We start from the raw sequence: 25577 nt of genomic DNA, 5'->3' as shown, positions 1-25577 counted from the left end.
TTGCCCTTCAGAGCAATCACAAGGCTATTGGGGTAGGGGGTTGTATTGCTATATGCCTCGCTATCGAGGCATGTCAGCAACACAGTTTATGCTTTGGAAGCGATTCTGATCGCTTCCTAAGCTGTTTTAGCCGGGCGGCCATTTTTCTTCCGGGGAGGGCTTTCCACGGTCAGCCTCACTTGTGAGGCTTCCGTGGATGCTGCAAATCGATGCAGCTATTTAACAGCAGCCCGTAGATGTACGGGCTTTGTCGTTAAGGGGTTAAATACCTTGGGGTGTCTAAGTCTTCTATCTCTGAGTCTCCCAATATTGTTGAATGGATTAGGCAGCGGCTATTTGGAGCAAGGTTTTTGTTTTTTTACCAGTGGGGAACCTAGGGATCTGTACTTGGGCCCATTCTCTTTAATATTTTTATTAGTGATATTGCAGAAGGTCTTGATGGAAAGGTATGTATTTTTGCTGACAACACAAATTTCCAACAGGGCTGATGTTCCTGCAGGGATAAGCCAAATGGGAAATGGGAAATGATTTAGGTAAAATGGTCAGAGCTGTGGCAACTGGCATGTAATGTGAATACATGCAAAGTAATGCACCTATGGCATAAATACCCAAGAGCAGAGGATGTAATATTTGATACTGTCCTAACCTCAGCATGTAAGGAAAGGGATTTAGGGTAAGATTTAGATGCAATGCAATAGAGCAGCAGGATATGCTATCAGAATGCTTGGTTGTATAGCAAGAGGTATTAGCGGTAGAAAGAGGTAAGTGCTCATGCCGTTGTACAGAGCACTGGTGAGTTCTCAATTGGAGTATTGTGTACAGTAGCCCCACGTCTCCAACAAGTGTCTGCAATATTCGAGTTGTAACGAGAGGTCATATCCGGGGGGAGGTCCCATAGAGCCAGCAGCTTATATGCCATCTCTTGGTCGCGATAATTTAGGGAGCAGCGGTGTGTCAGGAGGCACACGTTCTCCCACTGCTCTGATCTGTAAGGACAATCTGCAATGATGTTTCCCAACGGCTCGGAAAAGCTGGGGGGGTTAGATCTAAAGTGGACACTAAGAGTCTGTAAAGCCAGGAGATACCATGAGTCAGAGGCGTGTCGGAGGTGCACAGCAATTCAAACACAGTAAGATCTTGCAGAATATGATGTCGCCGCTTTAGAGAACGAAAAAAAAACCTCTAACTGGGTGTAGCGAAATCTGTCAGGGAAGGTAAGGGGGTGCTCAAACGCTCCAAGGGCTTAAGTCCGTTAGCTGTCAAAAAGGCCCGAATACCCGTAGGCTTCGTAGGGATAGCAGGGAACAAATCAGAACCCAGTCCCGGTGCAAAATCAGGATTATCCCTCACAGGTGTGAGTGGCGAAGGTATAGTAGAAGGAGAAGTCTCTCTGAGTAATGAATGCCAGGCCTTCAACGTTTCGCGGATAAAAGGGTGAGCCAAGGCCTTAGTTCTGGCCGTATCCAACGCCAGCCAAGGCAGTGATCCTATCCGAAAGCCTAGTAAACCACTTTCTACTGCAATCCATTGCTTCTGCCTCAATCCTTGGACCCATTCTACGATACGCAACAGATGGCAAGCCCTATAGTATGTGAGAGGGTAGGAAAGGGCTAGTCCGCTTTTCAATTTAGAGTAGATCAAAGTGGTGAATTTTATACGAGGAGATCGAGAACCCCAAACAAAACGTAGAATCGCAGAATGGACCAAGGCGAAAAAAGTGGGGGGGGGGCATGAATAGGAAGTGTCTGGAAGAGATAGGTGACGGGTCATAGCATTCATTTTAGCAGTAATTAAAGCGACCCAGCCAGGTGATCGTGAGTTTCAACCAAGAGCGAAAGTCGGACTGCAAAGACATTAGAAGGGGTGGGAAGTTGTAAGCGTAAAGCTGAGAGAAGTCGCTAGTTAGCCAGATCCCAAGATATTTCAATTTAGGTCTGTCGGGGATAGTATCTCTGATTTTGTCATATTAACCTTAAAGTTTGCGAGCCGTCCATAGTCTGTGAGTTCCTTCAGAAGGACCAGTAAGGAAGTTCTTGGTTGAGAGATAGCAAATAAAAGGTTGTCAGCATAACCCAAAATTTTATGATGCGTGCGTCCGACCGTCAGGCCGAGAATATCTGGGTTCAGCCGTATAGTTTGCAAGAGGGGTTCTATAGAAATTACAAATAGCAAAGGAGACAGGGGACATCCCTGGCGTGTCCCGTTCGAGATATTAAGTGTCAGAGAGAGAACCTTTAATGTTGATCCTAGCCGAGGGGAAAGAATAAAGGGATCTAACCCACACCAGGAAGCCCGGACCAAAGCCCAAGCGACGCAAAGTGGCCAGCATGAATGACCAGTCCACCCTGTTGAAAGCATTTTCTGCGTATGTTTCGCAAAGTGCATCAATTCCAGAGCTCAGATGGAGCTGTCACGAGCCTCATGACCTGGAATGAAGCCTGTTTGGTCAGGGTGGATAAATCTAGGTATGAAGGGACGTAGTGGATTAGCAAGTATCTTTGCAAAGAGTTTTAGCTCTGAATTAAGAAGGTAGATGGGCCTGTAGCTACCACAATGCTCCGGTTCTTTACCGTCTTTCTGGATAAGGGAAATGGACGCCATCATAGTGTGGGAATGAAGCAGACCACTAGAAAGGAAGCATCTACGAAGTGGGGGGCCTAACAACTCTCTGAAATGAGAGTAGTACCGAAGAGAAAATCCATCTGGACCCAGACGTTTCCCTGTACGAGAAGATTTAAGTGCTGTGAGAAATTCCAGCAGAGTGATTGGTTCGTCTAAAGCTGCAGCGTCTGCAGAAGCGAGACCGCCACATAGCGCGTGGTTTAGGTATTCTGACACCCAGTGGCGACTCTAGAAACAGTATATAGGGGGGGCAACAAGATACCACAGTCAAACTGGGGGGGCATTAATAATTTCCACCATTAAATCATACCACTGAAAAAACATATATATATTGCCAAAAGTAATGTGCTATGGAATGATACTTTTGTTATTGGACAATACAATACTTGATCATTCAACATGGGAAGCCTGAAGCCACAATTTGGTACGACTAATCCTTGAAATCCTTTAAACAACACAATACCTTAACTTTTGCACTAAATGATTTCAGGGCCTAATATTAGATCCTGCTGCTGATATATATTAATATTAGCCCCAGTTGCCGATATATATTAATATTAGTCCCTGCTGCCAGGTATACATAAATAACGTATGGAAACATAGCATAGCAGATATGGATCTAAAGAATAACACAGAAACCCAGCTTTGCAGGTACAGATCAATTGGAATTCACATAGAAACACAGCATTGAAGGTATATTTAACCCCTTAACGACAATTGCCGGTCCTGGCACGAAACGGGAAAGCATGTGCTTTACGACAATTGACGTGCCAGAAAGCGATCTGGGTGCAGAAAGCGATCTGTTTTCGCTTTCTGCACCCAAAAAACGTTGCTGAATGCCTCGACCTCGAGGCATTCAGCAACGCCGCGATCGGAACGAAGGAGCCATCTCTGGCCCCTCCACGGGGCGTCAACATCCACCATACTTTGTATGGCGGCGGACGCCCGTTTTAAAAGCGTTTAGGAGGCGATCGACGATCGCCTCCTAAACTTAAATGGTGTTGCTGGAATGCCTCGATCAGGAGGCATCCAGCGACACCAAACACTTACCTTTCGATGGGCTGTGACCGCTCCGGAGAGCGGTCACAGCCGCAGCTGCCGATGATCTTCGCCATCAAGCAAGATGGCCGCTGCCCTGTAACAGGAACCAACAAATTTTAAAAGTTCGCTAGATGGTCCAGACCATCTAGAGAACTTTGGCTCCACTTGCAGGTTGAATACAGGTACTGCATTCACCATGCAAGTCAATGGAACCCAACTTTCTAATCACAGTGTGATTAGTAAAAATAAATTAAAAAATAAAATAAAATTAATAATAATTAGAAAAAAAATAGTAAAAAACTAGTAAAATGTAAAAATCATTTCCCACTGATGTCACTATCAGGGGAACCTCCAAGTTGAAAAAAAATGTTAAATTTTTTTTTTTAAAAAGACAAAAAAATATATATATATATATAAAAAATATATTTTTGTGAGCAAGTCCTAAAATTAGCATATTAGCTTAAAACAATTCTCACATGGAAAGAGTTAAAATACTGGCATATTAAATGCCCGTGGGGTGTCTACTTTTAAAAAAGGTATGATTTGATGAGGTAAATTGAATTGGCCAGGTTCAACAACGTCCCAATTAACACCGGGGGAAGGATGGCCACACACCTAATTTCCAATTAGAAAAATGCACACGTACCAAATGTGGCCTTTTAGTTCCCACAAAAATGACAAACCCATGCATGTGGGGTATCACTGCACTCAGGAGATGTTGCTGAACACATTATGGGGTGTCGTGTGACAGCGGCATATACCAGGAGCTGTAAATTCATACATAAAGTAGGTGTGTGTGGGAAAAATACACACACAAAAATACTACTGCAAACTTTGAAAACATGCTGGTGGTAAAATGTGTGCATGCAAAGAGTTAAAATACCAGCATTTGAAATACCCTGGGGTGTCTAGTTTTCAAAAATATATGGGTTTATTGGGCACACTGAAATGGCCCGACTCAAAGATGTACCAAATAGGGCATAGGCAGTGGATCCCCAAATGCCAAAGTTCAACATTGAAAAATGCGCATGCCCCAAATGTGGCCCTTTTGCCCCCAAACAGCCAGGCAAAATCATTCATGTGAGGTATCGCTGAACTCAGGAGATGTTGCTGAACACATATTGGGGTGTTTTGTGATAGTGACATAAACGAGAACCTTTTAATTCATACCTGAAGTAAAATGTGTGTGACAAAACAAATGCAAAAAAAATGACTACCACAAAGTTTGACAAAAACCGGTGGTAGATATGGTGCATGGAAATATTTAAAATACTAGCATTTGGAATACCCTGGGCTGTCTAGTTTTCAAAAATATATGATTTGATGGGGTAAATTGCATTGGCCGGGTTCAAAGATACCCGAAATGGCACATGGGGGGAAGAATTACCAGATTTGGAAAAAATGGCTTTGAAATAGCAAAACGCTACCTGTACTTATTTCCCCATAATGGGTAGAAAAAAGCAAAAAAACATAAAAACATTGGGTATTTCTAAACTCAGGACAAATAGTAGAATCCATTTAGCAGGTTTTTTCATTACCTTTTATAAATGAGTAAAAGATTTTTCAACTAAAAGTTAGAAACAGTCATTTTTTCTAAATTTTTTACCATATTTTATACTTTTTTTAGTAGTAAATAATATGATACAATCAAAACAATGTCATCTAAAGAAAGCCCTTCTTGTCCTGAAAAAAACAATATCTAATGTGTGTGGGTTCAGTAAACGGGAAAGAAGAAAATTACAGCTAAACACGAGCAGCGCAGAAATGTTAAAACGGCAATTGTCACGAAGGGTACAAAAAGTAAAATCAGCCTTTGTCACAAAGGGGTTAAAACCCCCTAAATTACAGGCATAGATCACAGGTTGCACACCCCAAAGCAAGCCCTGGCATCCACATTGCCCACATAGAACCTGGTCAGCACCCAGATAACACACATACGATTTGCCGTCTTTGTCCCATATACACCCGGGCTGTGCCATCTCGGTCCCCAAGGTTCCAAACATCCTGCTAGTGCCATCTTTTCCCTTCCACAATTATACATCTATGATACACACAAACACATTAACTCATGCACTCCCTCATTCAGACAAATCATCCACACATTAACTCATGCTCTCCTCATTCAGACAATTCATCCACACATTAACTCATGCTCTCCCTCATTCAGACAATTCATCCATTTAAAGAAACTACGCCCCTTGGAGCTTCAAATAAGGGGCTACATGTATTTCTAGGACAAAAGTTGAGTGCACAAATAATGATGGAATATGTCGCTTTGGCTAAAAAATATGTTTTTTCTAACCATAGCGACATGTTTATTTGTGTCTAGCGCACTCCAGGTTTGTACTAGAAACACATGCAGCCCCTCATTAGATGCGCCAAGGGGTGTAGTTCTTGCAAATGTGTACTTTTTGTGCCATAATTTAACTTCCTACATGAGCAGTAATGAGATTACTGATCATTCACACGCCTTTCATATCTCCATTCACTCGCAGAAGCACACACCATACTTTCCATACATTCACTCACAGAAGCATACACACCATTCTTTCCCCTTACAATCCCAAAGAAATGATGGTAAAGGGAGAAAAAAAAATTACTTTTACAGGAAAAAAAAGGTTTGCAGTAAAAATGCAAGGCGCTGCAGGGATGAGATGGTTACTCACGTACCACACAGATTTTAATAATATTTGCAGTTCATCAGGATTTCAAAAATTGCCTCCCTCTACCGTTGGCTTAATTTAACCCCATGATCAAAGGGATCATGGGATTAAAAATTAGTATCGGCCATTTTTAAAAAGGGAATGTGACTTTTTATAGCTATATGATCGCTGTGGTAACATTGGCTACCACAGTGATCATTTAGCTAGAATACTTAAACTTTTTTTTTTTTAAAAGTTTAACTACTTTATGTTTAAATCATTTTTTTTTACTTTTTTTTTTAACATAATTTTTTTAAATTATTTTTTTACAAGCTATATAAAGGTGAGATAATTAGCTTTCTAACGGTATATGTTGGGGGTCTGTAACTGCTTAGGTGCCTGAGATACAGGCATCTAAGCAGCATGCCCCCATATCGCTTTAACTGACAATTGTCAGTTATTAATAAAGTTGCACGGTGACGTCATTGCGCGTGCCGTCACCGGCCGGATCGGGTGGCCCCGGTGATGCCCTTCAGTGTGAGGGGCACATCGCCGGGGTAGGTCGTGATGGGGGTCCACAGACCTCCATCAAGGTAAGATAGTGCTAGCGACGGCATGGCACCATGCTGTCGTTAGTCAAGGGGACTGTCCTGGGTGGCTCCAAATTCGGCAGGGGGGCAACAGGGGGGGCAAGGAATATCCTAGGGGGGGCAATTGCCCCCCTGTAGCGACGCCACTGCTGACACCCTTCTGTCTCTATCCACAGGGGAGGGGACACAACCCTAAGAGCGGAGATTATAGAGATCAGAAAAATACTTGTGAAAGGTTCGGGATATTTCAGAATGTAACAAATGTACTTTGCTGTCAGCGGAACTAATCTTAGGGATATATGAATGTTTTCAGGAGTGACGTAGTACCCTGGCCAAGTACTTCCCGGGTTTGTTTCCATGTTCATGGAATAAGGCTTTGGTCCTCTAATAAGATCTGTGCATATTTTCATTTAGAAGAGTCGCCAGTTCACCCCGCATGTGTATCAGCCGTCGTAGATAGTCTACAGACGTGGAGTCCTTGTGTGCTCCTTCCGCCTCAGTGATTGCTGAGCATATGCTGAGAGCAAAGCCTAATAAAATGCCCCTGCACCACACTTTTGTGTGCCTCCCAGATAGTGAGAGCAGGGGTATCAGAGGGCAAATTCTCTTGAAAGAAATGCATTAGGGTCTGAGAGACCTCGGCTTGAATCGCAGCATCAGACAAGATAGATTCATTTAGTCGCCACGTGCGACCCGAAGGGCGAACAAGAGGCAAAGTCAAGGAAAGGCTTAAAGGGGCATGGTCAGACCACGTGTTCACACCAATGGAGGCTCCACAAAGGAGATGGGTATGATAAGCCAAAAATAAATAATTGATGCGAGAATATGAGCCGTGGGGCATCGAAAAAAAGGTCCAGTCTGTCAGTGGGGTTAAGCGTATATGGCCGAGGGTGCTGGAATGTCCAGAGGAGGTATCTATCTCTGGGTGGAGAGCAATATTAAAGTCACCACCTAGCACCAAGACACCCTCACTAAAAACCTGGATACGAGACAGGACGTGCTGCAATGTGATGTACTGCCCACAGTTCGGTAAGTAAAGATTTGCAAAGGTATATAGTTGATTCGCTATGAGCCCTGTAAGTAACAGATATCTCCCCTCCAGATCTACGTAAACGTCCAGCTCCTGAAATGGCACGTAACCCGATAGGATAGCAACCCCTTTAGTCTTAGCAGTCGGATTATTGCTAAGTAGTTTATGGGATATGAACGGTCAGTGAGTCGAGGAGCATGATCAACTAGAAAGTGTACTACTTTCCCCCCCTCTTTAAATCACAAAGTAGGCGTGAACGTTTCTGAGGAGTATTGAGACCTTTAATGTTAATATTAAGGAGGGAAAGCGGTCTGTTGGCAGAGGGGGAGGACATGATGCCAAGGATGTGGATGGGGAAGAAGAGAAAAAAAAAAAAAAAAGAGGGAGGAGGGGAGGATCTGAGGAAAGGAAAATGAAAGGAAGAGACAAAAACAAACATAGGAAAGAATACAAGGATAATGGATGGGTAGGGATGAAGGAAGGGAAAAGATGTGGAACGCCAACCGAGACAGCAAGGAACTACCCCCAACTATTGTGGGAGGGGGCCAACTCGGTTCCAAATGAGGGCGTAAACATAACAACCATAACAAGGAAGACGGGACTGCCTTAAAAACAATCTATCACGTGAGATATTTGTGGTAGAGAAACAGGAATCAGGCAATCAATATTTAAGACAAATCAAACTGCTACGTTTATACGAAAAATACCCACTGTGGAATGTTAGTTTTTCATTTTTAAAGAATTCTCCTGAGGAAGCCGACACGACGAAACACGTTTCTGTATCGTCTTCAGGATTGGGTTGTTTCCAGACTTTTAAACTGAACATTCCAATTACATCTACTATCCTGTAAGTGCATTTCGTTGCCTTTTTACGATCTACAGGAAGATATTGCACCATTTGGTCTTTTATTTATAGATTTTATTGAAGAAATAAAGATCCTTTTACTACTGATAATTCTGAAGAGCCTCATGCATCGTCACCGTTTGTGAGTGCATTCACACCACTTATATTTCTATTATTTAGTTAATACTATTACACTATTGTATTTTATTTTCTTCCCTACATGTACATGTGCCCCTATTTTTGCTATACCCTCAAATATACACGCTGAGAACCGTGATCGAGTAGTACATATATGGGGAAGGGACAAAACAAACAAACAAAAAAAACACAAAAGACCTCCAACACCCCGTAATACGTATATAAACGCATACAGGAACATTCAAATAGACATTCTGGGAACTGTGATTGAGTAGTGCATATACAGGGAAGGAACCCTGAGAAAAATAAAAGGAAACATGCGTAGGCCTAATCATAAACAGAATCATCTACCCTGCTTTGAAAAGTAGCGGAGGCATTATATGAAAGTTAAACCTCATGTGGTGTCAATGAGCACATAAGGTAAGCAGCAGGGGGAGAGAAAAAAAAATTTCCCCTACACCTCTGCCCCACCTGTTTATAACATATAATAGAGAAACAGACCGCAGTAAGCTCTGTAATGCAGTCATGTCTGAAGTGTGAGTGGGGACCTAATCAAAGTTCACACATGGTCCATGAGAGCAATATGTGCGCCAAGAGAGCGCGGTGTTCAGGAGGAATCCAGAAAGCCCAACAGGGGGGGGCGTAATCAAGATAATGGGAGAAGGACAAAACAAAATCTGCAATCTCCAGTGACAGAGCAAGGGGAATGTTATACCTGGAAGGTCACTCCCAAAGAAGACAGGTAGATCCTGGCAACCACTGTGGACACGTTCAGGATGATGCATAATATAATAAAAATAAGCGTAAAAATAAGAATTCCTTGTGTACTCCCAGAGAGGTGTGAGAAAAAAAAATATATATAAAAAATAAATGGTAAATTTTAGGGCTGCAACAACTAATCGATAAAATCAATAATGAATGAGGGTTTTTCAGAGCAAATGCTCTGTTTCAGTGTGACTCACAGCAGTCCCTTACAGTCCCTCCCTGCAGTCACCCTGATGATTGGCCCAGCCCCTTCTTTCTCCCAGTCCCTCCCTGCAGTCACTGATTGGCCCCGCCCCTTTCTTTTTCCTAGTCGCATTTTGCAGTAACACTGCTGATTAGCCCACTTCCTATAGCATCCACATGGCTCAGAAACTCATCTGAGTATAACATTAATATTTGGGCTTCTGAAACTTAGGGGAGGTGGAGGTTAATTTGGGGCAGTTATGGTTAATGGGGTGTTAATAGTTAATTTAGGGGCAGTTATGGTTAATGGGGTGTTTATAGTTAATTCAGGGGCAGTTATGGTTAATGGGGTGTTTAGGATTAATTTAGGGGCAGTTATGGTTAATGGGGTGTTTAGGATTAATTTAGGGGCAGTTATGGTTAATGGGGTCTTCAGGGTTAACTTAGGGGCATTTATGGTTGAAGGGATGTTTAGGGTTAATTTAATGCTGAGGACTGAGGCTTAATTTAATTTAATAAGGTTAACTTAAGGTACAAGGGGTGCAAACTAAAATGAATCTAAATCCTGGGGCAGTGAAGATTAATCCTGTATTTATTTATAAAAGTATTTTGTCAGTGTGCTGTGGACAAGTCTGTGAATCTATGAGGGCGCTATGGGATATCTGGGGGTATAAGGCATATCAGGGGGGCCAGTGGCATATCTGGGGGTATAAGGCATATAGGTTATATAAGGCAGGGCTTGACAAATTTGTTGTGAATCTAGGCGCCAGCTAAAAAAGTTAGGAGACAGGATTTTTTAAAAACTAACAGTTGGTCAGGAGTGATCTGATCATCATCAGCCCTCTTACTAAACTCACAGCATTTGACCTGGAAGCACCCTGGACTTTCAGGTCAGTGCTGGTTTTTTTTTTTTAACTCTTTCAATGCTGATGTTCCATTAGAGCACAGCATTGACTGATATTTAGTCCCCACAAGCTTGTGGGGACAAATGTTAACCCCTGCAATGCCACAAATGCGTCATACACAATTGTGGCATTGAATGGGGTTAACGCTGCACTGTCTCTCTCGTGGAGCGATCAGGCAGCAGGGGAGGGGTGGGGCTGGTCTCCACACTCATGTGGAGACCGAAGAACCCCCTGTCCCTGCAGCTGCCTCTGACGCAATTGCTGGTCTTTGATGACTCCTGTAGGCTTCCATTGTAGCCGGTCAATACAATTTACCCCATCGAACCCCAGGGTATTTCAAATGCTAGTATTTGAACTCTTTCCATGCACTAATTCTTCCACCAGTCTTTGTCAAACTTTGTGGTAGTCATTTTTTGCGTTTCCTCCCCCCCCCGCACGCATTTTACTTCAGGTATGAATTAACAGGCCCTGGTATATTTCACTGTCACACAACACCCCAATATGTGTTCAGCAACATCTCCTAAGTACAGTGATACCCATACATGGGTTTGCCTGGCTGTTTGGGGTCAAAAGGGCCACATTTGGGGCATGCACATTTTTCAGTGTTGTACTTTGACATTTGGTGATCCTGTGCCAATGCCCAATTTGGTAAATTTTTGAGCCTGGCCAATTCAATGCGTGTGACGGAACCCTCCATCACTGGGGCCCCTGGAGAGGCTTGAGGGCCTGCCTCCTCCCTATTGAGTATGGGCCCTGTCCTTGTAAAGACTTATGTGTGTAGGTACAGGGGGTCAGTTTCTGTTGATTTTTCCCCGGTACAGGTTTAACCATATTTCTTAAATATTGGAGACTCTGAGGACTGTGGAGCACTGATATTGATTTGGGATTAGTCCTGTACTTTGCCAACACAGATGATGGTTTTGCAATTATTTATTGTATGTCAATACTTTTCCCTGTGTCACCCCCTGTTTTCAGCCACCCCAGAAGTATATTATCACTTATCACGTATTGAGGGGATTATGTCTGGCATACAGCCAGGATGCAACCAGGGGGTGACAAGTTATTGTTTCAGTTAATCTGTTTAATGTCTGACCCCCCCGCCCTTAGTGCACTAAAATGTTTTTCCCCATCCCTCTCCCGCATTGTTTTCCACTATGTTGATAATTTGTGTTTGCATAAAAACCCCCTGTCTTACTCTGAATAAACAATTCTTGTACTTCACCCTGCATTAAGCTTCGGCTAGTGATTTGGGTGACTGGAGAGTCAGTGCTTTGGAGTGTGCCCGTATACAGTTCTTGTAAGAGCTAGGAAGCAGCTATGGACGGAGGTACCCAGTTCGGTACAGGGCGTCCCGTTATAATGTGCCCTATAAAACCATATATTTTTGAAAAACAGACACCCCAGGGCATTTCAAATTCTGGTATTTTAACTCTTTTCATCTTTTTTTCAAATTGTAAATTTGACATGCGGTCATCCTGCCCCCTGTGTTAATTGGAACATTGTTAATTGATTTGAATTTACATTTTTTATATACCGTATTGGCTCGCATATAGGCGGCACCCGAATATAGGCCGCACCCTAAAAGTTAGGTGCTTTATTAAAGAAAAAAATTTCTGCCCCCCCACCCGAGATATGCTGCCACTCTGTCCCGAAGATGTGCCCCCCGAGATATGCTGCCACTCTATCCCCGCCGAGATGTGCTGCCACTCTATCCCCCCGAGATATGCTGCCACTCTGTCCCCAAGATGTGTCCCCCCGCCAGACTTAGCGGTGCAGACTCCACGGGGTCCGGCGGGGGGACGTCTACGCATAACGCGTATTCAACTTCTGGTGCCGGCACTTCCGCTGTGGGAAATACCGGCAAGGAAGTACATTGCGCAGACGTTCACCGGCTGCGGCCATGCGAGCATAAACAACCTCCGCTGCCGGCACATCTGCATGATATGCTTTAACAATCTCCCTTGCCGGGACTCCCCCCGTGGGAATTCCCAGCGTGGGATATTGTTAAAGCACATCGAGCAGATGTGCCAGCAGCGGATGCTGTTTACGCGCATCGCCGCAGCCGGTGAACGTCTGCACGATGCACTTAGACAACCTCCCGTGCCGGCACTCCCCCCCGTGGGAAGTGCTGGCAGGGGAGGCTGTCTGAGCGTATCAGAGAATAGGATGCAGGTCCCCTGCATCCTGACCCTGCTGCCTGCCCTGTCAGGCGGTAGATCCCGAATAAAGGCCGCATCCCCCACTTTAAGGCCTATATTCGGGCAATATACTGTATTGGCTCGGATATAGGCCGCCCCCGTATATAGGCCGCACCCCAAAAGTTTGGTGCTTTTTTAAAGAAAAAGTTTTTTTCTTTAAAAAAGCACCAAAAAAACATGCTGCCACTCTGTCCCCCCCCCCCCCCCGGAGATATGCTGTCACTGTCCTCCCTCTCCGAGATATGCTGTCACTGTCCTCCCTCCCCGAGATATGCCCCAACTGTCCGTCCCCCCCCGAGATATGCCCCAACTGTCCGCCCCCCCCCCGAGATATGCCCCAACTGTCCTCCTCCCTCCCCGAGATATGCCCCAACTGTCCTCCTCCCTCCCCGAGATATGCCCCAACTGTCCTCCTCTGCCCCCCGACTTACCGGAGCAGACTCCCGGGTGTCTTGCGAGGCCGGCGGGGGACATCTACGCAATACGCGTATACAACTTCCGGTGCCGGATGTGCCGGCACCGGAAGTTGTATACGCGTGTTGCGTAGATGTCCCCCGCCGGCCCCGCCAGACACCCGGGAGTCTGCTCCGGTAAGTCAGGCGGGGGGCTAGAGGTAAAACGCATCGTGCGGTTAGACAACCGCACGATGCGCTTAGACAACCTCCCGTGCCGGCACCCCCCCCCCGTGGGAAGTGCTGGCAGGGGAGGCTGTCTGAGTGTATCGGGGAGTAGGATGCAGGTCCCCTGCACCGCTGCTGGGGATCTGTATCCTAACCCCGCTGCCTGCCCGGCGCCCGGGACTGCATGTCCCGGGCGTCGGGCGCTAGACCCCGAATATAGGCCGCACCCCCACTTTAAAGGCTTAAAGTGGGGGAAAAAAGTGCGGCCTATATTCGAGCCAATACGGTATATGTATAGGCCGCACCTGAATATAGGCCGCACCCTAAAAGTTAGGTGCTTTTTTTAAGTTCTTGGTAAAAAAAACACTTAGTGTTATAGATATGCAGCCACCCTGCCCCCCGAGATATGCTGCCACTCTGCCCTCCCAAGATATGCTGCCACTCTGCCCTCACAAGATATGCTGCCACTCTGCCCCCCCCCCCCGACTTACCAAAGCAGACTCCCGGGTGTCTTGCGGGGCCGGCGGGGGACATCTATGCAATACGCGTAGACAACTTCTCTTGCCGGGACGTCCCACCGGGGTGGTGCCGGCAAGGCAGATTGCTAAAGCACATCGTGCAGACGTTCCAGCAGTGGAGGTTGTTTATGCTCGCATCGCCGCAGCCGACGGCAGAAGTGCTGGCACGGTATCAGAGAGTAGGATGCAGGTCCCCTGCAGTGCTGCGGGGGATCTGTATCCTAACTCTGCTGCCTGCCCGGCGCCCGGAACTGCATGTCCCGGGTGTTGGGCGATACGAATTGCGCATTCCTGCGCTAGACCCTGAATATAGGCCGCACCCCCAATTTAAAGACTTAAAGTGGGGGGAAAAAGCGCGACTATGTTCGGGCAAATACGGTATATATATTGACAATTTTAATAGGCCAATGTGGGTTTAAACCCAAAAATCAGTCTTATAAAGGTTATACATGCATGATTACACATTACAAATGTTTGTAATAAACCAGTGCATAAGCATAGCTAAGATTTGGAGTGTTGTGGCATGTGTACTGTACTATTTTTTTTTCCAGTTGTACTAGCTTTAATGCAGCATTTTCTGTCAACATTTCTAAAAATAAACGATATATTGTTTTAATCATGTAAAATATGTTCTGTTCTAGTGGTTGAAGATTTTGACTACGTGTTTGCAGAAAATGGCCTCGTTGCTTATAAGGATGGAAAGTTTTTATGTAAAGAGGTTGGTATTAGATATAGATATTTATATTAGACAAATACCTGTTGGACTGTAGTTACATTTGTTTCTGACACTGCCAAGTACTAATAGTGGTGTCTTAATAACATGTCCATATAACAGTGTGAAGAACCATGTCTGATCTTCACTGTTATTGTTATTATTATTATTATATTTATGTGTACCCTGTTTGAATGTGGCTGCAGCTCCGGCCTTCAAAGAGACGATCCTATAATCCGGCTGGGGCTCTTAATTAGCCAGCACAGCCCTGTCTGCCCAGACGGCACCCGCACTACAGGGGGGATAACACAGGTGGGGGAAACCCATTGTATCCCTTAATCCCCTCACCTGATACATCCCCTGTATACTGATGGGATTTGGGAGGGGATGGGTTGGGGTTGGGTTCGGTGCACAGTGAATGGAGATTGTATAAAAGTTCTGTGTGTTTGTAATAAAGAGAGTTCTGTTTTTAACCTCAAAGCATGAAGTCCTGTCTCATGATTGAGGGAAGTGCTGGTCTGTGACTGCTTTCTTCGGACAGCCACAGCGTGTCCGCTTACTGGGAGAGGGAAGGAGCTGATGGGCGGATGTGTCCAGTCTGGGGCACAGGACGATCCGTCACATTGGTGGCAGCGGTGGGATCTACTCCTTCCAGACCAGAGTGGACCAAAGCAACTAGCCGCAGAACAAAGTTATACCCTGGCGAGGAAGAGCCAAACGGATCTACAGATGGAGTGGATTGAACAGTCACCGGGATGCGGGGTGACTTGGAGTGGAGTCGAGATCCTCGAATTGGAGACTCCAGTATGGGAGTTTGAGAGACGGACCCGAGCCCGGCTCGTGAGATGGAGAGCGGCCCTAGAAAAGTGGAGCGCCCACCAAGGTACACATCTGCCCACCCTAGAACAACGAATCAGGGACCAGGTGAAGGGGAGGCTCTACTTGTTCGGGGGACCGTCTCCAGGTGAGGTTGCAGAGCTAGAGAGGCTGGTCCGACAGGAGATTGGGCTCGAAGAGGAGTACCGAGCCATATACTGGGAAGCCCGAGGCCCGCAGCGAAAATCCAGAAAGCCCCATTCTCCGGAAGGGATGGATGTTGGCGGGCCTGGCCTGTTGTGGGAGGCATTCGAGGAAAGGGGTGTCTTTGGCAATGGCAACATGGACCGATGGTGGGACATTAGCGACAAGCGCCGGAGAGCCCTGCCGACCCACTGCAATAAGTGAACTCAGCCAAGACCTTGAGAGACTAGTAGACAGAGAATGGTGCCTCGAGGCAGAATAATTGGCGCTATTCGAGGGGAGCTACGCCCTGCAGTGTGAGCCGACAGATGTCACAGAGCGAGCTCCGGAGGCCGCTCACTTTAATTGGCAAGCCTCCGGACTTGAAGGTTCAGCCACTCTGCCCCTGGTATTGCAGCCAGAGCCCGAAGAGGTGAAAGTGGGCAATCACTTTTGGGAGGAAGTCTTCCGGGCGATTATGGACCGCATGCAGTCGCCGGAATTTGAGGCAGCGGTCTATGGGTTTCCACTAGAGGCGGCAGAAGCGCCGACAACAGGGCAGAGGGACGCTGTTCTCTGCTCAGCACCATGCGCCCCTCCTACTCCGGCTGAAGCGCTGGCAACGGGGCAGAGTGCCGCTGGCCTCTGCCCGCCCCACAGTGAAAGGTCCCTGCCTGCTAGCAGGGACCCACCAGGGCAGTGTGACGCGATCCTCTGCCCAGCACCGCAAAATGCCAGACTGGCAGAAGAGCCGGCCACGGGGCAGAGTGCTGCTGGCCTCTGCTCATCCCCCAGCACAGTGTTCCCGCCGGCTAACGAGGACCAACCAGCAGTGCTGGCACCCGGAGAGAGAGTCGCTGACCTCTGTCCTGCACCAGCAATCCTCGCTCTGGCTGAAACGCCGGCAACAGGGCAGAGTGCTGCTGGCCTCTGCCCGCCCCACAGCAAAGGGTCCCCACCTGCTAGCAGGGAACCACCAGCGGAAGAGTGACAGGGCAGAGTGACTCTGTTCTCTGTCCAGCACCATTCCCTGCACCAGCAGAAGCACTGGCAACCAGGCAGAGCGTCACCGACCTCTGTCCTGCACCAGCAATCCTCGCTCTGGCTGAAATGCCGGCAACAGGGCAGAGTGCTGCTGGCCTCTGCCCGCCCCACAGCGAAGGGTCCCCACCTGCTAGCAGGGAACCACCAGCGGAAGAGCTGGCCACAGGGCAGAGTGACGCTGTTCTCTGCCCAGCACCGTTCCCTGCACCAGCAGAAGCACTGGCAACCGGGCAGAGAGTCGCTGACCTCTGCCCTGCACTGCTTACACCCCCATTATCTGGCTCTCCCCAGCACGAGCATCCGGGAGGGGGCGCAGGCGGCGACCCTCCCCAGCGGCTGTCACCAATTATGGGAGGAAGGGCAACCGGCACTCCTCCCCAGTGGCATGGTCCAGTGGGCAAAACGAGCCCCAGCTCGGAGAGCCAGGTAGGGGTAAGTGAAACTGCTGCTGCTTTGGAGTGGGCTCTTGTTGTTTGGGTGGGGGAATGTGGAGCTGACTCGGGACAAGCCCGTAGTCAGGGTAACCATGGGAGGGTTCCATCAGGTTGGGAGGGAGCCGAGTCTGGGCTGAGGGCCCAGAGGGGAAAGGAAGCCCTGGAGAAAGATCTCCCATGCCTGCAGAGGAGACTAAAGAGGGCTGCCCCCTGGAGAGGCTTCTGGGCTGGCCTCTTACCCTTTGACTACGGCACCCGCACTACAGGGGGGATAACACAGGTGGGGGAAACCCATTGTATCCCTTAATCCCCTCACTTGATACATCCCCTGTTTACTGATGGGATTTGTGAGGGGATGTGGCTGATGGGATTGGTGATGGGATGTGGCTGATAGGATTGGGGATTGGGTTCGGTGCACAGTGAATGGAGATTGTATAAAAGTTCTGTGTGTTCTGTTTGTAATAAAGAGAGTTCTGTTTTTAACCTCAAAGCATGAAGTCCTGTCTCATGATTGAGGGAAGTGCTGGTCTGTGACTGCTTTCTTCGGACAGCCACAGCGTGTCCGCTTACTGGGAGAGGGAAGGAGCTGACGGGCAGATGTGTCCAGTCTGGGGCACAGGACGATCCATCACAAACAGAATTTGCAAATCTAGAAGATAAATATATGATCAAAAAAGTAAAGTAAATAACTTATATGCATATATACATATTTTTGTATTTGGCAAAGATTAATTTTGTACTCAATTATTTATTAACTGTCTATAGAGAGACAGATTAAAACACGTGCATACCTAACACTGTATTTAGGGGCATACCGGTAAGTAACTCTCAGATGTTAACTTCAACTCAATTTTGCTTGGATATTGTACTCCTGTAGAGCTTATGGGCTGCTAATCAGTAGATCATGATTTTTATATAGCTAGATATAGAAATAGATAGATATAGAAATAAATATATACTATATGGACAAAATCATTGGGACACCTGGCCATGACACCAATAGGGATGATATTGCATTCTAAATACATAGACATTGATATGTAGGTGCTTGCTTTTATACGCCTGTGGCAATGGGTCTGATTGGAACACCTGAATTCAATGATTAAGAGGTGTGTCACAATACTTTTGTCCATATAGTATGTGTGTGTGTATGTATGTATGTGTATATGTGTGTGTAGATATATAATATATATATTGTGACATTCATGTAGGATTGGTGGTGGAAGGGAGGTATGTTTCTCCTAGATTCCTTTCCTATGTGAAGTAACACCAGAGTCTTCCACCTTCTAGGTGATTAATGTAGGTGAATGAGAGGGCGGATATAAAAGGGAAGCCAGGAGGGCAGGTAGCTCTCTGGCTGAGGACACAGAAAGCCTGTCTGTGGGAGAGACATGTGAGTAAAGGTTGCTGGACATATTATGTTATGTTGGCAGAGAGAAGCTCTCCAGCTGGTAGTGAGGGACATCCCTTGTATAGTAAGTGCCGGACAGGCAAGGTATTTCTTTTGTTGCTGTGTTGTTATATTTCTTTTGTCTTTGCAACCTTTCTAATAAACCTGACCCTGTGTCAGATTGCACAAATTTACTGCTGTTTGCCTGGTTTGAATGAAGACAGGCACTTGTCCCTTGACCTCAGCGAGGGGCGATCCCTGACCTATCTCACAAAATATATATATATATATATATATATATATATATAACACACACAAACACACCAATTTTCTCAACAATAAGAACAGGCAAAATAGTCTCCAAAGGACATCACACTTTGAACTAATTTACCTTTACCCCATGCCAACCACCTTTAAGAAACACGGCTGTCAAAGTGAACCCTGGAGCAAACCACTTACCCCATATGTGGTGACACTGTAAGACCCCCTCCCCTACAACGGTTAAGTGTTTTTTGTTCGCATCCACATGGAACATATTCCAGGCTAGATTATATTTTCATGTCACATCAACATCATATTTCTACTTTATTAGATACCAAAATAGGCCCAATGCATTTGGACCACTCACCAGCTCTAATGTCATCATCCTACCTCCTTGAGACACCTAGAACACTCAATCAGATATAACGCAGTGCCAAGCATAAATACATTGCAGTCCTCACCAGAGTGCAGGCTGGAGCCGACATGCGGAAAGAAAATATTCAAGTCAAGAATCCAAGGTGGTCAGGCACAGTTCAATTGAATAGTATTTGTATGGTTCAAGGGTCTATGAACAACATCTTTATAACAGATAAAAACCTATCAATGCTTGTTATTTTATCTGTAGAATGTTTTCATTTTTTATTTCTCTGTGCTAGAAATACATTTGGATATAGGTAAAAAAAAGAAGAAAAAAAACAACTTACACGAATAGCTATAGAATCATGTTATTAAACCTAATTTATTAGTGACTACACCTTTTGTTTTGTTTTTTACAGAGTATTCATGCCTTTTTAGGAGAAGACTTACTGCAAGAAATAATCAACTATTGTCTATGCTACATTGCAAAGCTCAAACTACCAAAGAAAAGGTTTGTTCTGCACACTGTACTTTGTCATTTAAAAACCAAAACCTGAATTATTGGTGTCTGTTTTTATTTTTACCTTCAGCCAGCCTGTCTTTAGTTGATAGGCATGGCTTTGTCTAACAATATTATTTGCCTTTCATTTATTTTTTTTTTTTGTTTTTTTTTGTTTGTTTTTTTTTTTTTGTTTGTTTTTTTTTTTTTTTTATTGTATTTATTAGTTTTCAAGTACAAACAAACAAACGAGCAGGCAAAACAAGATCATTCCAATAGCTGTAACATAATCTCATTAATATTTTAGAAATAAATTCTAAAATATATATAAACAAATATGAAATTTATCTATACACATTCATAACTTAGATGGCTAGCTTGCAGCCCTAGATTTAAACAGGGCAGTTGAGGCTTTCGAAAGGTATAGAGAGAATATAAAAGATAGAAAATTGCCAAGGAGTCTAAACTATTAGGATCAGACCATATCATAATAAAAATTTCGCCAAGGTAACCAGATCTTATCATACTTTTTTAAGTTATTATGAGTTCTGAAGAAGCCTTTCTCCATTAGATGTTGATATTCGATTTGCTTCAAAATTTGAAGCCGAGCTGGAACTTCTTCTGATTTCCAGTTACGGGCCAAACATATTTTTATTGCTGCTAATATATTAATGGATAGGTCGAAATTAAATTTATTTTGAAGGGGAATATCTATATGAAATAAAAACGCTTGAGGGGTTAACTCCCATTGTGACCTGAAAATCTTCTGGAACAAAACCATAATTTCTGATTTTAAATTGGTTAATCCGCTACAATCCCACCAAATGTGAGTCATAGAACCCAGTTCCCGATTACATCTCCAACATAGATTGGGGGTAGTTCCTAGCATTTTATGTAGGATTGAAGGCGTATAGTACCATCTATGGAGTATTTTATAATACTGTTCCTGAAGGTTAATACAGTGAATGGCTTGCCTTGTTTTGGTCCAAGCAGAGTACCAGGTTTCTGACGGATAAAGAATATCAAATTCAGCCTCCCATTTCACAATGGTATTAGGCTTATTCGAGGTTGAATTTTTTTTCTAATAGTTTTCCTAATTTGGCTATTATGTTTTTTTTGAAGTGGCCCTCAATAAATAAATCTAAATCCGTTGCAGGAGTCCAAGTCTTAGATTTAATAAAACTTATAAATCTTCGAAAAGAAAACTGCACCCTATTTGTTAAAGTTAATGGGTTAGAGATATTTAATTTCTTTATAGCTTCAGGGTCAAGCCAATAGGAATAAGCTAGATCGAGGTCATTACATTTCCATCTTTCATAGATTCGCCAAGGTAATTCTTGGTCCCGTTTGGTATCCCAGGCTAAACAATGACTGAACAAACAAATTTTATATAGATTAGAAATATTAGGAAAATTTAGTCCAGCCTGAGCCTGGCTTTTACTTAATATAAGTCGTGAAACTCTAGACTTCCTCTTTGACCAAACAAATGCTGAAAATATTTTATCAAATTGATTCAAGATCTTACTGGGCACTGCAAGTGGAATAATTCTAAATAAGTAAATTAACTTAGGTATCATATAAGATTTAAGTGTATTTAGCCTGCCCAACCAAGAGATTTCTAAACGTTGCCACTCATTGAGTTGGATTTTCATACTATCAAATAGTGTCAGATAATTATGGGTTATTATATCACTAAAGTTATTATAAATTTTAATACCTAAATAATTGATATATATCCCTCTCGCAAAAAAGGGAAACTTTCCCTTCAAACTCATTAAGTAGGAAGGGTCCATATTGAAATCAATAGTTTGTGTTTTGTCAATATTCAATTTATAGTTAGAGTATAAACCATATTCTTTTATAAGATCAATAACTTCAGGAATCGATGTATGTGGCTCAGTTAGAGTAAGCAAAATATCATCTGCATATAGACTGATTTTATGTTCGATTGGGCCAGTTAATACACCTGTAACCTTAGCCGATTGGCGAATTATAGCCGCAAGAGGTTCTATAGAAAGGATATAAAGCAGGGGAGCTAGTGGGCAGCCTTGCCTAGTCCCATTATTAATATTGAAAATATCGGAGCTTAGATTCATGCCTAGGATTTTAGCTTGAGGATTTTGATATAAGGCTAAAATATTATATAAAAAGTCCCCTTTCATGGCAAAAATCTTAAGAGTTTCTTCTAAAAATGACCAATCAACCCGGTCAAACGCCTTTTCGGCGTCTAAGGCGATAAAGGCTGCCGACGATCTGGACTCGTTTAATTCATATATAAGATTTAAAATTCTGCGAGTATTATCTTCCCCGTTCCTTTCAGTTAAAAACCCAGTTTGATCTGGGTGAATTAAAGCTCGTATTACCTTTTTTAATCTCTCAGCTAGAATTTTTGAGAAAATTTTGATATCTAGGTTTATCAGCGATATGGGACGATAGTTTGTCACTTTGCTTGAATCTTTCCCTGATTTAAGAATGGGTATTATCGAAGCCTGAAGCATTTCTAATGGAAAGCATTTATTCACTGGAACCTCTTTAAACATTTTCAGCATTAATGTAGCAATAATTGGATTTAATAGTTGGTAAAAAGGAGCGGAGAAGCCGTCTGGGCCGGGAGCTTTAGCCTTTTTTAAATTTCGTATAGTATTAGTTATTTCAATAAGTTGAATTGGATCACTTAAAATATCCGATTGTATAGGGGACAATTTAGGGAGATTCAAACTGCTAAGAAAGGATCTAATCTCTGATTTATCTTTAGTTAGACCTGGTAAATTATATAATGATTTATAATACAGCCTAAAAGCCTCCCCTATTTGTTTTGGGGATAAATAAAGTTTATCATTAAGGATAATTTTATTAAGCCTATTTTTACTAGTGCGGCTTTTGATCTTATTTGATAATAATTTGCTCGCTCTATTGCTGCTGTAATACCAATCTTGTTTTAGTCTAATTAAATTCCTGTTAGAACATTCGATTAGCTTATTTTTTATTTCAAGTTGTATTACCTTTATCTCTCTAATCGTTGGTATAGATGGATTTAATTTATTAATCGATTCCAGTTTTGCCAATTGGATATAAAGATCTGAGAGCGTCGCACCTTTAGCTTTCTTAATAGCAGCCCCTTGTTTTATTATAAAGCCTCTCATCGTGCATTTAAACGCACACCACAGAGTTGTATCGGAAGTTTCCCCATTATCGTTAATTGCTATGAAATCTTTGGCCAGAATACTAAGTTTTTCTTGAAATAATGGAGATAATAGCAATGATTCATTAAGTCTCCAGTTTGACCTAGATTTAAATTCTTTCTTATTTTTAATTTCAATCATTACTGGAGCATGGTCCGACCATGTCCTGACTCCAATGGTAGCAAAGTTACAGATTTCTAATGTTTTGCTATCCGACAGAAAAGTGTCTATTCTTGAATAAGATTGATGTACGGCAGAGTAAAATGTAAAATCTTTTACCGAAGGATTGTTTGTCCTCCACATATCAAATAAATTGTTCCCTGCAATACATGATGAAAATGATTTGGCCAAAGATTTCAATTTAGCATCGGGATAATTCCCGTGTTTCATAGTTTTGTCCAACTTAACATCTTGGATACAATTCATATCCCCCCCTATAATCACATATCCTTTTGCAATTGCATATGTTCTATCAATTATCTTTTCAATATATTTAACCATAGAAGTATTCGGGGCATATATGTTTACAAAGGTATAAGTAACATCATTCACATTGCATACAAGGATCCCATATCTACCTTCTGAATCACACTCATAATGAATTTTATCAAATTTGATTTTGTCATTTATGATAATTGCAACTCCTCTTTTCTTCTTATGATCAAGGCTAGATACAAATACAGATGAAAATTTTTTATATTTCCATTGAAGGGGGGATCCTTTTATCCAATGGGTTTCTTGTGCAAAACAAATGTCAATATTATCTCGGATCAGCAGATCATACAGAAAACTTCTTTTATGCGGAGAATTTAAACCTTGGCAATTGATAGACATCAATCTAAGTGTCATTTAGATTGCTTGTCTTTCTCTCTATCAGCCTCTGACATCTCGTCTTACATGTAGATTCAAAAACATATACATTCATACAATTAATACATATACAACTTCTATGTATTTTTTGCCCCGTCATTATAAAGGGCTGATCCATGCGTAGGTGCCGACCATGGTCCTGGATCTTAAATTTTAGGGCAGGAGGAAAAAAAAAAAAAAAAAAAAAAAATGTATATATGTATATAGTGTATAGTGCATCTTCTACTTATTGGGTTATTCCCACTTAAATGTGTAAGATTCATAGAGATATGTATGTATTACTTGTAATGAGTGTTATCATAAATTAGGTCGTGTACTACGTCTTCGACGTATAACAATAGTGTGAAATATATAGACCTGTGTATAATTCATAAGTGAAGAAATGTATGCAAAAATAAAAAAAGGAAAATGTATATAGTGTATAGTGCGTGCATCTTCTACTTATTGGGTTATTCCTACTTAAGTGTATAAGATTCATAAAAATATGTATATATTACTTATAGTGAGTGTACTGATAGATTAAATCGTGTACTACGTCTTCTACTTTAGCGGGTTAATCCCGCATGAAAATAATGTGAAATATATAAACCTATGTATAATTCATACGTGAAAAGTATGTATGCACAAAAAAAAATAAAAAAAAAATAAGTAAATAAATAAATAAATAAATAAATGAAGTTTATAAGAGCGTGTCATATATATGATATATAATAATCTTCTACGTTAGGGGGTTATTCCCACGTGCAAATATGGTAAAAATTATATAAGACTGTGTATGATTCTTAACGTGAAAGAATGTGTGAGTAGAGAGAGAAAAAAAAAAAAAAAAAAAAAATGGAGGCGGACTGTTTTACTATCCTATAGGGACCATAATATACCTAATCTTTTCATTTTACATTCAATAATATAAATTGCTTTGCTTCTACTGGATCGGAGAATGAGAAAAACTTTGAGTCATGCAGAATATGAAACTTCAAAGGGGAGCCCCATTTATATTTTATATTAGCATCGCCAAGCATCTTAATGCAGTCCTTGAATTGCCTCCTAAAGGCTCTTGATGTATAGGAAATGTCTGAAAGGAGAATTATATCCTTGTATTTTTCTAGGCGTGGATTTTTCCTAAATTCAGATACAAATAGGTTTTTTATATAAGGATTATGGAAACGAGCTATAACGTCTCTTGGGGCTTCTGAATTCTGTAGATCTTTTGGTTTGTTCATCCTATAGAATTTTTCAAATGGGGCATTCCCCACTTTATCTTCATTGACAAAACCCAATACAAGTTCCTTTAGGTAATCTATTAATAGTGAGCTTTTAATTTCTTCAGGGATCCCTCTTAATCTCAAATTTTTACTTCTAGATAGATCTTCAAAATGAATTAATTTAATTTCCATTGCTTGCATATTTGATCTAAGATCCTTATTTTCTTGTTTCAGGGACTCAATTTCAGATTGTAGCCCCTGCATTATCGTAGATTGAGCAGTAAGCTTATTTGATATGTCTTCCATCCCTAGTTTCAGGGCATCTGTATTAATTTTCATCTCTGCGCTTAGTTTAGAGTATAGCTCATTTATATTCAAAACTCTAGTAAATTGTAGTGGCTCAAGCTGTGAGGACTCCAATTGAGCGTCCGTACAAATATTATTTTGTGGATCTAGAAGAGATTCATGCGACGGTTTTGATGTGTTGTTCCCAGCTTTTGGAGAGTAGTAATTTGTCAGAGTCTTTGATTT

The 25577-nt window shown here is 42.9% G+C and overlaps 1 protein-coding gene across 1 annotated transcript in view; it reads left to right on the top strand.

Moving 5' to 3' along the window:
* The window catches only part of LOC149279327 (phosphomannomutase 2-like), a 108330-nt gene that overhangs the window by 54307 nt on the left and 28446 nt on the right, over positions 1-25577 (top strand). The window contains exons 3-4 of the mRNA XM_089501321.1: positions 14738-14814; positions 19713-19804. Coding sequence (XP_089357447.1) covers positions 14738-14814; positions 19713-19804 — 169 coding nt within the window. The remainder of the gene's footprint in view (positions 1-14737; positions 14815-19712; positions 19805-25577) is intronic.

The sequence above is a fragment of the Sceloporus occidentalis genome, unplaced genomic scaffold, assembly GCF_023333645.1.
Source record: "Sceloporus occidentalis isolate IW3139 unplaced genomic scaffold, rSceOcc1.0.p SCAF_171, whole genome shotgun sequence".
In the NCBI taxonomy this organism is placed as follows: domain Eukaryota; kingdom Metazoa; phylum Chordata; class Lepidosauria; order Squamata; family Phrynosomatidae; genus Sceloporus; species Sceloporus occidentalis.
The sequence above is the reverse complement of the archived record's forward strand: the minus strand, read 5'-3'. Positions and strand labels throughout refer to the sequence as shown.